Genomic DNA, 13,203 nt, shown 5'->3' with positions numbered 1-13,203 from the left:
TCCAGGTATTTGGCAGGTACACTGTATAGAGCTGTTCTTTTTTCAGGAATAACAAAGATGAATTAGACATAGCATTCTAACGTTTCCTTTTACATCTGAGTTTTCATAATATCTGTAAGTCCACTTGAACCTCACTGTTTCTTCTAACTTCTAGGGAAATGCAGTTATCCCTTTAAAATGTCAGTGATTCTAACCACATGTACAACTCCAAGATCTGTAAGGTAATATGATGAATGTCGAGAGTTCACTCTCAGTCTTTTGGTATAATTAACCATTCACAGGCAATTCTGAGATGATTTTTATATTATTTTAGTTTCACTGAAACATCTAATATTAGTCATGAGAACATTTTCCTGGGTAAAAAATTTCCCTGGAAATAAAAGTTTATATGATGCCACGAGTTTCAGATTATATAAATAAATTAGCCATGTCCTTTAAGATGTTAGAACCACAAATAAAATCTATTAAAACTGCAAAGAGAATCAAAGTACTTAAAATTCTGGTAATTATACAATATGTTCTAATGTCAACATTAGGAAACAAATGTTGCAAAATGATATTTTCAGTTTACATAGGAATTGTTTATCTGGAGATCTTAGTGTCAAATGTGAAAATCACTTTAACATTTAACCTTCTTACTAAGCTGTCCAAGGCATTTAGGCATATGATGCTTTCACATACCGTTGATAACAGTTTCAATGACAAAATTTGTTTGGAGGTAAATTTTTTAAAAATTCTATCAGTTTGGTCTGGTTAGTTACTCACTTCAATTAGAGTTTAGAACTATCCAGGAACAAGAGTCAGTTGTATGGCAAGTCTGAGATAACTAAGATCATCAGTCTGCTCACCCTTAGAGAAAATGCTCAGAAAGATAATATTGAAATAGTGCTTAGAAGTATCAGCCTTCACCAAAGAATTGAAACAAAAACCATTCCAACACAGAAGCAAAGTCAGAAAGTTATAGAAAAACAAGTCTGGATTTTTTTTCTTTGTACCTCTGTATATTTAGAAAATACCAAGTGTCTTTTGTGTCCGAGGTAAAGACTGACTGTTACTTTGCTTTAAATTTTTTGAAAGTTATTTATTTGTTTTTGCTGTGATCAGTAACAAAGTCAACATAAATCCCATCACTCATCACTTTCATCTTGGCTTTCTGAGTTTGATGAGCTGTCCAGATTGTGTCCCACATGGGCAACTGATGATTGTGTTCTTGTAGTCCATAAATGTATAGCTTTCCTAGGGTCAAAACTGCTGATGTCTGGAGAGTTCAGCTGGATGATTAGCATGTCTGTCAAGCTTTCAGCCTTGATTTTCTCATTCATGCATGAATGGGAGCGTTTCATCTGACTACATCCGCGTTCTGGTTCTGCTGAACTTGCAGGGAGGGCCAGAACTAAGTCAACAAGTGTTAGGATATTTGGATACTTATGTGAGTAAATGGAGTTCACAAAATCCCAGGTCAGCTTCCGAATGTTCTGAAATCTAGGAGGCAAGATGAAGGACAGGAAAGATTGAGAGACCTAACTTTCACCCAGCTACTGATACATGTCGCTTTATTCAGTTTGCTTTCTTATTCACCTGGCATATATTTCTAATTTTAACATGCTCCATTCTGTGTCTACTTCATCAGTTTTCACATTGGCAGCTTCTAGAACTGGTTCATAATGTGAAATCAGGATGGATATCTCTTTTTCTCCAAATTCTGCAATCCATACAGATAACAAAAATGTCACTTACCCAAATTAACATCATGCAATCAAAGAATAGTGAGTTCAGAGTTATTGGTGCCGATGGGTTACCTGGATTTATCCTTGTGGGCCATAGTTTAAAGCTTCCAATCATGGTTGCTCTCACCACATCTAGGCTGGCATCTCTGAAGCAATCTTGCAGCCTCTTGATAAGACGTGTTAAAACCACCTTTCTCACAGTAGAAATGTTTTCTTTCCCCTTGAGGCAGTTACCATGAAAGTGTGTGGCTGAATCCACCCTGCGTTCTTTTGGCCCTGGTCTGGGAGAAGATCACCCAAATAAAGAATTAAATGGGCGCATACCTGGAAAACAATTCCCCAAGTCAAACTGTCTACCTTGACAGACCCTCAGATGTTCTCAACCTGTCACCTTGATTGATATATCTGGAGCAATTCCAGTGTTGACTCCAAGGTAGCAAATACATCTGCAATTGAAGAATTTCTGTTCTGACTGGCACGGGACAGAACACTAAGAACACTAATGATGTCCATCAAGAAATGAGCAAATTTGATGATATCAGCTTGGAGAACACAATCTAGAAGTTCATTAGCTTTCTGTTGATTGGTATCATTTTTGCCTTTTTCTGCCTGTAATACAAGTTGGGAATGATATGGTGGGTACGTCTCCATCTCAAAAACCTTACTCCAAAGAATTCAGTAAAATTATTTCTTGATGTTCCAGAAAACATATTTCAAAATTACTTACTGAATGCAGTTGCTGAACAATTGCTGGGTATCCTTTTAGAAAGTTCTGGAGGGCAGCCTGCAGTCCATAAAGCCACGGTCTGCCTCCTATTTGAGAAGGCATCACAGGTTGAAGGTGGAGGCCTCTGAAGGCAGTTATCAGAGAATTCTTCAGGAGAGGAGAGTGGTGATAGAAGTGGTAAATATTGGTAAGGAGTTCCTCGAGGTTGTTGAACAGAGGGATACTCTGGAACACAGCTTTGTAAGACAGTTCTAGGTGATGTGCAAAGCAATACACACTTTGCACACATGGCTGTATTTTTCTCAAAAGCAGGGCCACTCTGTTCTCTCCCTCTATTCCAGGGAAATGATCGCTTCCAAAACCAACCAACTTCTTCGCCCAGTCTTGACTTGACAGCCTAAGTTGAAGATTCGTCTCTAGAGTTTTCTCGATAACAGTTTTCATTGTCAAAGGGTCCTTCTCTTCTACTGACTGTACCCCAACAATCTGACATTGTACTTTTCCTGAATGTGCAAATTGAACATAGACCATTGTGACTTCCTCAGTAAAACTGTCTGCAATTCCATCAGTAATGACAGAGAAAAATTTACTTTTTTCTAGCTTTTCTCTTAGATTTTTTCTTTCTACTTCGGCAATGAAATATGTAAATGTTCTTGCTGACTTATTAGTTCTGAAGACTGGGCCTATATCAACACCCTTCATATCATCCAACTTACACATCCAAATAAAGTCTTTGAGGGGACGTCCAGTCTTTGCTAGAGCATGGCATGATCTAAATAAGTTCTCTACTCTCCCAAGAGTCACTTTGCTCATGGTCCTTACCATCAGCTCAGTGGCAGCTCTGTTCACTGGAGAACCACTTGTTGCTTCCATCAGGGATGCCTTGGCATGGGCTTCACTGAGGTGATGTGCACTGAGAAATTCAGCCTTGAAGTTGTCGGTGCCATAGAAAAAACTCACTTGACTTCCCCCCGACTTTACTCCATGCTTACGACACAGGGCACAGAACATAAGGTTTAATAGCTCATCATATACAAGCCAGGGGTATTTTTTTAGCCAAATTTTCAAAAACTGATGATTTCTTTCTGGTAGGTAGTAGTCAAGTTTTCGTGACTTTTTCTGTTTTTTGGTGCCTGGAATCACAGCATCTGGAGCGTCTTTGCCTTTAAATAAAAACTCCACATGGTTATTTAAGAACTCCTCCCACTCACATCTGCCTCTTAAATACATGTACTCTTCTCATGTAATATATGTATTATATATATACATATATATGTATGAGAAGAAATACATATATGTGTATGTATTTATATATATATATATATATAAATATACACACACTTATGATAAATGCAGTTGGTATTGCTCAAATGCAATGAATATGGCTAATCATTTTGGCATGGGCAACCTACTTATGAGAGGGCTTGACTTGAAGAAAACATACTCCCCTTTCAGTAGCCACAGACTATAGCTCCTCAGCTAGGGGTGGAGCCTTTTGAGCCTTTCCATCTGTGCTGCAGTGTTGGCCGGAGTGGTTTTGTGAAGGCCATGTTTAGGTAATCAACAGCAAGAGCAATGACAATGAACATTACTTCTGCCGAGGAGACACCAAAGCTATGGTTAAGTATTTAGCACATATCTAAAATAAACAAACATACAGAATGCATATTCTTTTCAACTGGAGTATTGTTTGCTCATAATATGATCAAAGTTAGACCATAACTAACTTTGAATCATCAAAAACTCCACATCTCATAGGAGGCTCTGTACCTTCTGTCTAAATGACAACAGATATCCATGTGTGGGTTAGTTCTCCAGTGGACTGTGTTGGGGGCACTCCTCTGATAAAGACCCACCATCTGTTTCCCTGCAGTTTTCATACAACTGGGGAAGGAAATACAGGTCAGTCTCTTGACAATTCCCTCAACATTCATCTTCCTCTTCTCTTCGCTATACACTTTCTAAAGTTTATTCTTCCAAATTTAAATACCCTCTGCATCCCTGTCACCAATTACTCCATGATGCCTTAGATTTGCTAATCTTTTTCACCATATTTTTTCCCCTTGATCACTACACACCAATTCTCCCTTACTTTGCATTCATGTGCATTTTCCTAAATTTCATATTCTGTCTCATAATTAACCTACTGCCTTATATTATACTTTTCTTGGTCTGTCTTTTCAAGTCACACCCTAACTCTACCATAGCAAATGGTTTTCTTTTAATTATGTTTAAAGAAAATTTAGCTATTACTTACTTTCCCCTTTCCCTATCAGCTCTCTTGTGGTGGTTTGAATAAGAAAGACCTTATAAACTCATGTATTTGAATGCTTAGTCCGCAGTGAGTGGCACTGCTTGAGAAGGATTGGGAGATGAGGCCTTGTTTAGAGGAAGTGTGTCATTGGGGGTGGGCTTTGAGGTTTCAAAAGCACAAGCTAAGCCCAGTGTCACTCTCTTTCTGGTGCCTGGGTATCCAGATGCAGAGCTCTCAGCTACTTCTCTAGCACTACGTCTGCCTGTGTGCTGCCATGGTCCCTGTCATGATGATAATGAACTAAATCTCTGAAACTCTAAGCAAACCCCAGTTAAATACTTTCTTTTATAAGTGTTGCCAGTGACATGGTGTCTCTTCACGGCGATAGAACAGTGACCAAGACATCACTCTTGTTGTTTCAGCATTGTCTGAAAATGGTTCTACCCTATTTAGTATATTCAGAAAAAAGATAAATTGTATCTGCGGACATACTTTTATTTCAATGTTCCTAGAGTTTATGTGTTGAGGTATGTGTGTGTCAGGTTGTCAAATGCCACTTGCTATTTTAAACTCTTAGCTAGAATGTAATCTTTGACTTTGAGGCTATATTGAAGAATGTATAATGATATTCACCATAAATACTAGGCTCCCTTTAAAAATAATTAAGAATGACTTATAATTTTCGAAAGTCTACTTCCACCTACTCAAATGCCTCTAAATGCTTTTCATTAGCCCACTATATTGTATAGTTTCCTCTCAGTCACCATTACTTTGCATGTAAAAGAATATAGCATGGACAAAATTGTGGTGATATTTTATTTGTGCTGAAATGTGGTATTTTATTTGTATGTTAATAAATAAAGTTGCCTGGAGATCAGAGGTCAAATAGCCATAAAACAGAAGTCAGGCAGTGGTAACACACGCCCTTAATCTGATCACGTGGCAGGCAGAGTCTCTGTGTGGTCAAGGACACAGCCAAGCACGGTGACATGAGCCTTTAATCCCAGTACCAACCATAGAGACCTGGAGGTCTATATAGACAGACAGTGACAAGGAAGTCATGTGGCTGGGCTTCGAGCCAATGAGAAGGCAGAACAGGAAGGCAATAAAAACATGGGTTAGATGGGAAGAAGCTCTCTCTGTGGAAGCTACTGCTGGTGGTAAGCTAAAGCTAGTCGTGGCTATTGCTCTGATCTCTTTGGCTACTATCTCTGTATTTGGCTCTGTGTTTCTTATTTAATAAGACTGTTTAGAAATTCATCTGCACAAAATGAATAGCTACTGCAATTTCAAAATGAAATGATGTGACAAAAGGGCATTGTAGGGGCTGGAGACACTTACCTCAAGGACCTAAATTTACTTCCCAGTATCCACAATGGCTCACAACTACCTGTAGCCATAGTTCCAGGGCTTCTGATACCTGTCTCTGACCTCCACAAGCACCAGGCATGTACATGATGTATGTACACACTGCATGAAGGCATACACACACACACACACACACACACACACACACACTGAAATAAAAGTTTAAAAGGCATCGCAAAATTCACTTAAGGGGAAAAAGGATGGACTCTGCCTTGTTAGACGGTAACAGGATTTCTGAGTTGGCTTTTGACAAAGTTGGATTTTTGGTACCTGCTGCTGTCCACATTAATCTTGTTCAAATGTTGCCATCATGTCTATCCTTAGACACATTATGGTTTTTTTTTTTTTTTTTTTTTTTTTTTTTTTTTTTTTTTTTTTTTTTTTTTTTTATACATTGGAGGTATAAAGACTTCTCGAGCTCTTTGGTAAGCTGACACATGTCAGTGCATGTGTTCACACAAGCAAACATATGTACACCTTGATACCCATTGACCATTGCAAGGAAACCTATAGAGTGAGTTATCGCTGTTGTTATCAATGATATTTCCTATGGATTTCTGGAAATACTGGGACTAATTTTCAAAAAGTGAGACTGTGTTTATATTAAAGCCCATTGACTATCTCCGGGGAAGAAGGATGGTTTCCAGATAATTAGGACATTTTGGGGAAGTAAAATAAACCTATTTATGAAAGACAACTTAGTTCTCATATAAGATGAAGGAACCTCGAGTAGCAGAGTCCCAAAATTTATATGGCCATAGACACACCGCTTAACTGTTCCGTGACTGAATGTTTGATCCCAAAGATTATAGATGGTGATCCTACACACATCAGTCTGAATTACATAGGATATTAATTGGTGGGACTCACTGCAAAGGCATAGAACTGTAATGATAAACTATGAATGGATTCAAGAATTTGTGCAAAGAAAATATGTAAGCATTCATGTGAATGAATTAATTAGGCAAGTATCTACCAGTAACTCATTTGTTTCAATACAAGATCTATGAGGCACTGAAGGAGAAGGCCGTTCTAAGAAGGACATCCTTCATGTCCTAGTATCCCCTCACTGGGCTAGACAGAAACACAGACTCAGCATCTCTAATACATCTCTACTTAGAAGTGTTCACAAAGATTATCTTCCATATGTCGAATGGAGTCAAGCTCACTAGTGTGCCTCTAAGAGAGGAGGAAGCCAGGAGAAAAGAGTTGCCAGGGATGACTACTGCCACACTCCCACACTGCTGCAGTGTCGGTCAGTGCAACTTTCCTGCTTGTTTAATTCAGATGAATGTCATTTATAGCAAATATTTGACAAACTAGAACAGAGTAACATATCCTTGCCATGCCACACACTCCAACAGAGCTCACTGGTCTTCTGGCAAAGTAACAGTCACTACAGGCAATTTTAGTCACCTTGTGTCCCATCAGTGGTGATTCTTTTCTTACCTTTAGGTGCCATATCTAAGAACTGATCTCGGAGATTGTCCAGCTGTTCGATTGTCAGGGTCCCGTTTTCTTCCTTTTCTATTGGTGGAGGGCGGGTTGGTGGGATAGCATCTGGGAAGACTTTTATGTCTCCATTGATGTAGAACTCTTCTTGGCCTAAATAAATCTCATTTTGAATTTTTGTAGCTGTTTCAATGTAGTAGCGAGCTACTTCAGTCAATTTCTCTATACTAAAAATAGCAAAATGAATAGAGTGATCTCCATTGAAATTATTAGATTAATAGTTAATTTAATAAAACACACACAAAAGCTAACACTTTGCATGGTAAGTTAGATGATTTTATAGGTATTTAAAGCTTTTAATTTATCCTAGGCAAGGTACAAATTAATAAAGATAAAAAACAAAACACATCCTTATTAAGTAGCTAATATAGTTCAGTTTTATGTAAAGTCATTACTATCTACTCCCTCTTTAGGATGATTTACAAGAAACCACACGGATCATGGATATAAATAGTCAGTTAATAGTTAATGGCCTAATGGAATGCAATTTAAAGGGGTCTTAGGTATTAGACATAACTAAATGTACCACCACTGTAATGAAAAGATCTCATCTTGCTCTTATGATGAAAGATTGGAATTGAACATCAAAAGATAATGCATGCCTATTCTATTTTCATATGAGCAAAAAAATATCTATATACTGAAACTTTAAAAAGTGTTTTAAAGTTCCTGTCTTTGAAAAGATGCCCTTGAATTCAACTACTCCTAATGCACATTGTGAATGTCCATACAATATTTGCTAATTAGATGGTGGGTTAGAGTGTTCTGGTGCTTGGAGACACACAAGAAGAGTATCACATAGAACTTGAGTTTACGTAAATAAAGGGTGTCTCACAGGCTGAAACTTGGCCAGAACCAGAATATCAAATGGCTGTGCACCACCTAGTGGAAGGTTACTATGAGTGATTTTTAATACAGAAGAAAGAAAAATGCCAGGAAAATAGATTTGGGGTTCTAAGGGATTTGACAGTAATGCACTCTCCTCTCTCTCTCTCTCTCTCTCTCTCTCTCTCTCTCTCTCTCTCTCTCTCTCTCTCCCTCTCCCTCTCTCATCAGAAGCACTTTTTAATTTCATGTTTTGTGATTTCTTGTGGTCAGACGACACAGCATATTTAGATATATGCTGTATATATACATATATTTAGATATATGCCATAGATATACATAAAACAAATATGAGAACTGTAAGTGTATCACACAGAATTAATATGCATTTACACTTGATGCACAGATACATGGATGCCAGCTGTGAATCCCTAAGTACTCAGATGAATTGTGGCAGGCACAGACTAGAACCAAATATCACTAAAGCTAATAGTAAGCGGCTTGGCTGATAATGGTAGCAAGGTTACCCTATGGGGATGAGTGTGTTTGGATAGTTTTCAATTTCCTACTTTCTGTGGTGGAACAATAGCACTGAACAACTGGGCTGAAGGCTTTAACAGTAAAACTTTCATGATGAGAGACACAAAAGCTGTTTACAAATAGTAATTACTGCTTCTGAGAGCATTTGCCATTGGACGCCCATTCTCACACAACTGCAAAATTCTCAGAAAATGTTCACAATCTACCCTTTAATGTATATATTATAGGATCTAGCTAAAGCTGAAACTGGTGCACTAGCCTAGCTGGAGTCCTTCTTTTTGTAGATAAAGCTGATGAGCCCCAAGCAATCAGACTCGGTACTCACTTCTGGATAATTTGAGAATCCCAGTCTCCTGGATTAAAATGATCTGAGTATTACCTTGCAGACTAAAGCTCCCATTGAAGTGAGTGAAAACTGAACTCAAAAAATGAATGTGATCACAACAGAGCCCTCTGATGCACAATTTACTGCCAGAAAATAGTCAAAACGAATGTGATGGTGACATTCATTTTGAGTGTTTATAATAGGAGTGCCTGAAGCTTAAACTTCACACACACACACACACACACACACACACACACACACACACGCACACACACTTACTTTATAAAATTTAAATCTGTAGATATCTTAAACACTCTTGTTAATTTTTTCATTTCTGGCATTTAGTATGGTTTTTTGTTTTTTGTTTGTTTGTTTGTTTGTTTGTTTTTTAGCTGTTGGAGAACTTTACTTACCTGGCCATCTCATTTAAATACCTCTGGCCAAGCCACTTTTCCATGAACTTGTAGACATCAACCACCTTTGTCACTAACTCTTCAAGGACAGCCAAAGCTTTTGTCTTTATCAGTTCCAGACGAAACTGTGTGGCTACTTCTATTTAAAAAGAGAAATTGGTAAACTAAATAAACTGAACTCAGAAAGACAAGTAGTATGCTTTCTTATTCACATGGAATCTGTATTTTTAAAAGGCGTGGAAGGAGAATGGAGGGTATTTAGGAAGAGGAAGTATACTAGGGACAGGGCAGTCAAGAAAGAGTGACGAGGGATGGGTGTGATCAAATGGTGGTATATGCATGTATAAAAAGATCACAGTGAAGCCTCTTGTTTTGTAAAGTCAATATATACCAATAAATAAAAGAGAAAGTGAAATTCTTAATGTATTTTATATATACATGCATTTTTATAATGACCCAAATCTACTTACACCAATTACACTTTGGTTTATCAAGTTTCATTTAATACACCAATGTAGGTAAGGTGTCATCTATCTCGGAGAAGCAAAATGAAATGCTCAGTAAAGTCTTTTGTGAATTTAAACTAAGATTATTCATGAGCTTTATACTTAGTAGTGCTCTTTTAACAATACACTCTTTAATAAGTTTGATATCTACAAGATCACGTAATGATTCATTCTTAAGCCATAGCTTTAGCTGGGTCTTCCCTCCCTTCCTTTCCCCACTTCAATTCCAAATCCACCTCCATAGTGCTCAGAGTCACCAGAGCCATCTGTCTTCCGACAGATGTCAGTGCAATCACACTTCTGCTCAGGTGTCATCACCACCCAGCTTCTACAGGGAAGGGATCTTACATCTCTAGCTATTGAGGCAGGGTCTGATGGACAACAGTCCATGATTTGACTTCCCAGTCCCCAAGTCACTCCTTCCTGGCTTATCTCCTACATTTCATAGCTACTCACTGAGTAGTTTTTATATCCTCTTTGCTTTGTCCCATACCTCTGCTTTCTATTCCTGCCCCTGGTTTGTCTCCTGAGCACATTTCCCCATACTCTTCTGGTTCAGCTAACATTAGTTCCTCTGGGGAGTCTTCCTTGATGCCTCCTCATTTTGTCCCATATGCCTATTTCCAACATTTATATCTCTTTTCTTCTCCCCATCTTGTCCCATATGCCTATTTCCAACATTTATATCTCTTTTCTTCTCCCCATCTTGTCCCATATGCCTATTTCCAACATTTATATCTCTTTTCTTCTAGCTTGATTACGCTTTTTGGTTTGTTTTAAGCTCATGCATATGCACATATGTCTTGGGAGCTACCACAGGACACAGACTGCAGTGAAAAACTTGATAATTTTTGTAACATGAGGAAAATTTTTTTTATCTCATTGAGGATCTTGTATCAGGTGAATTCAAAGATGAAGCATACTGGAAGCCACTGGAATCAGGTGTGAAGACAGATTGAAGAGAGAAACATATGTTCTACTCTCCAGATGCCTTGCAGCTCCCTGGGTTCAGGTCATTTCTGATTTTCCCACTGGATTATGGGAGGTAGGTGGTGGTTTTTGTGGAACAATCCTTTTCTACACTATGATCATGTATTACTCTCATTGGTTAATAAAAAGCGAACAGGTCAGTAGCTGGGAAGGAAGTTAGTCAGGAAAGCCAAACTGAGAATGATGGGAAGAAGAAGGGCGTCATCAAGAGAGACACTGGCTAGCCACCAAGCAAGCAGGATGTGCAGAAAATGAAGTAACAAGCCATGAGCCATGTGGCAAAACATAAATAGAAATACGATTTAATTTAAATGTAAGAGTTAGTTAGTAACACGTCTGAGCTATTAGCTGAGCATTTATCATCTTTTTGTTTTGTTTTTTTTTTCGAGACAGGGTTTCTCTGTGTAGCTTTGTGCTTTTCCTAGAACTCACTTTGTAGCCCAAGCTGGTCTTGAACTCACAGAGATCCTCCTGCCTCTGCCTCCCAAGTGCTAGGATTAAAGGCATGGGCTACCACTGCCCGGCTTGCATTTATAGTTAATACAAGCCTCTGTGTGGTAATTTGGAAGCAGCTGCTGGGTATTTGGGAACAGGCCGTCAGGACTGGAAATGTTCATTTACAGATGGTAGAGTGGGTAGAGGGGTGAAGGGAGAATAATAAATAGAAACAAGAGCTAGAAAACATTATTATTTAATGTTCCCCTACTGAAAAACCTTCTAGTTGGCTCAACACAGCCATATTATATGTTAGGATCAAAGGGGAAAACACCAAGCACTCCCAAAAAGAGCAGGTCTACTGACTTGGTCCAAAATGACAGTCTTGTCTCAGCTCAATCTGACTCTAAGAGAGGATTGATGGTGGAAAGACAGAAGTTCCCTCTCATCATGTCTCAGGGACCTGTGAAAGTGGTTTCTGCCTGCCAAGAAAAGCCACTTTCCCTATTGGTACATACCTAAGGTGTAGAGCAAAGCCACTGGGCCACAAGTCCCCTCCCCCAACACCCTAAACTTCCAGGCTATTCTAGTTCACAGGATTCCATCCCCAACCCTGAGCTATGTGGGGTTTTCTTTATAATCCACAAGTGTTTTTCCTGCCCCTGCCCTGGCCCTTGCCAGTCTGCCCCAGAGTGGTAGTCATGGATGCTTTGAATTTCCCCCAAAGGCTTCTGGCTAATCCCTCTCTCATATCTAAAATAAAAACCTTCTCCTCCATGGATTGTAGCAGGCTTTCATGGACTGCCAGGCCCCAAATCACGACAGGGAGACTTATTATTGGTTGTGAATGCTTAGCCTTATCTTATTTTTGTCCCACTAGCTCTTCATCTATGTTTTGCCTCTGGGCTTTTTACCTTTCTTTCATTCCGTATGTCCAACTTTGCTGCTTCCTCTGTGTCTGGCTGGCTGGTGTCCCCATCTCTTTCTCCCTGGTTCTCCCTGGAGCCTATAGTTCTCTTCCTACTTATTGTCTCTGCCCACCAGCTGCACCCAACCGTCTACTGCTTAGCTATTGGCCATTCAACTTTTTATTAGACCCATCAGTTGCCTTCGGCAGACAAAGCATCTTTACATAGTCAAACAAATGCAGCAAAAACAAATGTAACACACCTTTACATAGTTAAAGTAATATTCCGCAACATAAACAAATGTAACACATCTTTGCATAGTTAAAGTAATATTCCACAACAATGGATGGGTCATTTTGGTGGCTTCTCTGTGCCCTGGCTTACATTACGGTTTTGTTACCTGGGATATTGACAATTATTCCTTTCCATAGACTATCTTTGCTCAAGTCCTGATATTCTAAATTCCATTCTGAATTGCACTAAAAGATAATCAGAAGAGCCATGGGAGAATAGGCAGAGTCATTGTTAAGTATAGGGGGGAAAAAAACCCTTAAACTTAAGGGAGATGTGAAGGCTCTTGACTGGTCTTTGTTCCTAGAAACTCGTTCTCAGAGCTTACTAGGCCAGGACTTCTTTTCTTTTTCTTTTTTAAATATTTATTTACTCTTTAAAC

At 38.8% G+C, this 13,203-nt stretch overlaps 1 protein-coding gene across 1 annotated transcript in view; it reads right to left on the bottom strand.

The window, feature by feature from the left end:
• The window catches only part of Spef2 (sperm flagellar 2), a 166,246-nt gene that overhangs the window by 22,705 nt on the left and 130,338 nt on the right, over positions 1–13,203 (bottom strand). The window contains exons 29-30 of the mRNA XM_059276634.1: positions 9,692–9,830; positions 7,526–7,755 (exon numbers count right to left, since the gene is read on the bottom strand). Coding sequence (XP_059132617.1) covers positions 7,526–7,755; positions 9,692–9,830 — 369 coding nt within the window. The remainder of the gene's footprint in view (positions 1–7,525; positions 7,756–9,691; positions 9,831–13,203) is intronic.

This window comes from Peromyscus eremicus, chromosome 11 (genome assembly GCF_949786415.1).
Source record: "Peromyscus eremicus chromosome 11, PerEre_H2_v1, whole genome shotgun sequence".
Taxonomy (NCBI): domain Eukaryota; kingdom Metazoa; phylum Chordata; class Mammalia; order Rodentia; family Cricetidae; genus Peromyscus; species Peromyscus eremicus.
Note: the sequence above shows the minus strand (reverse complement) of the source record. Positions and strands in the feature narration are given on the sequence as shown.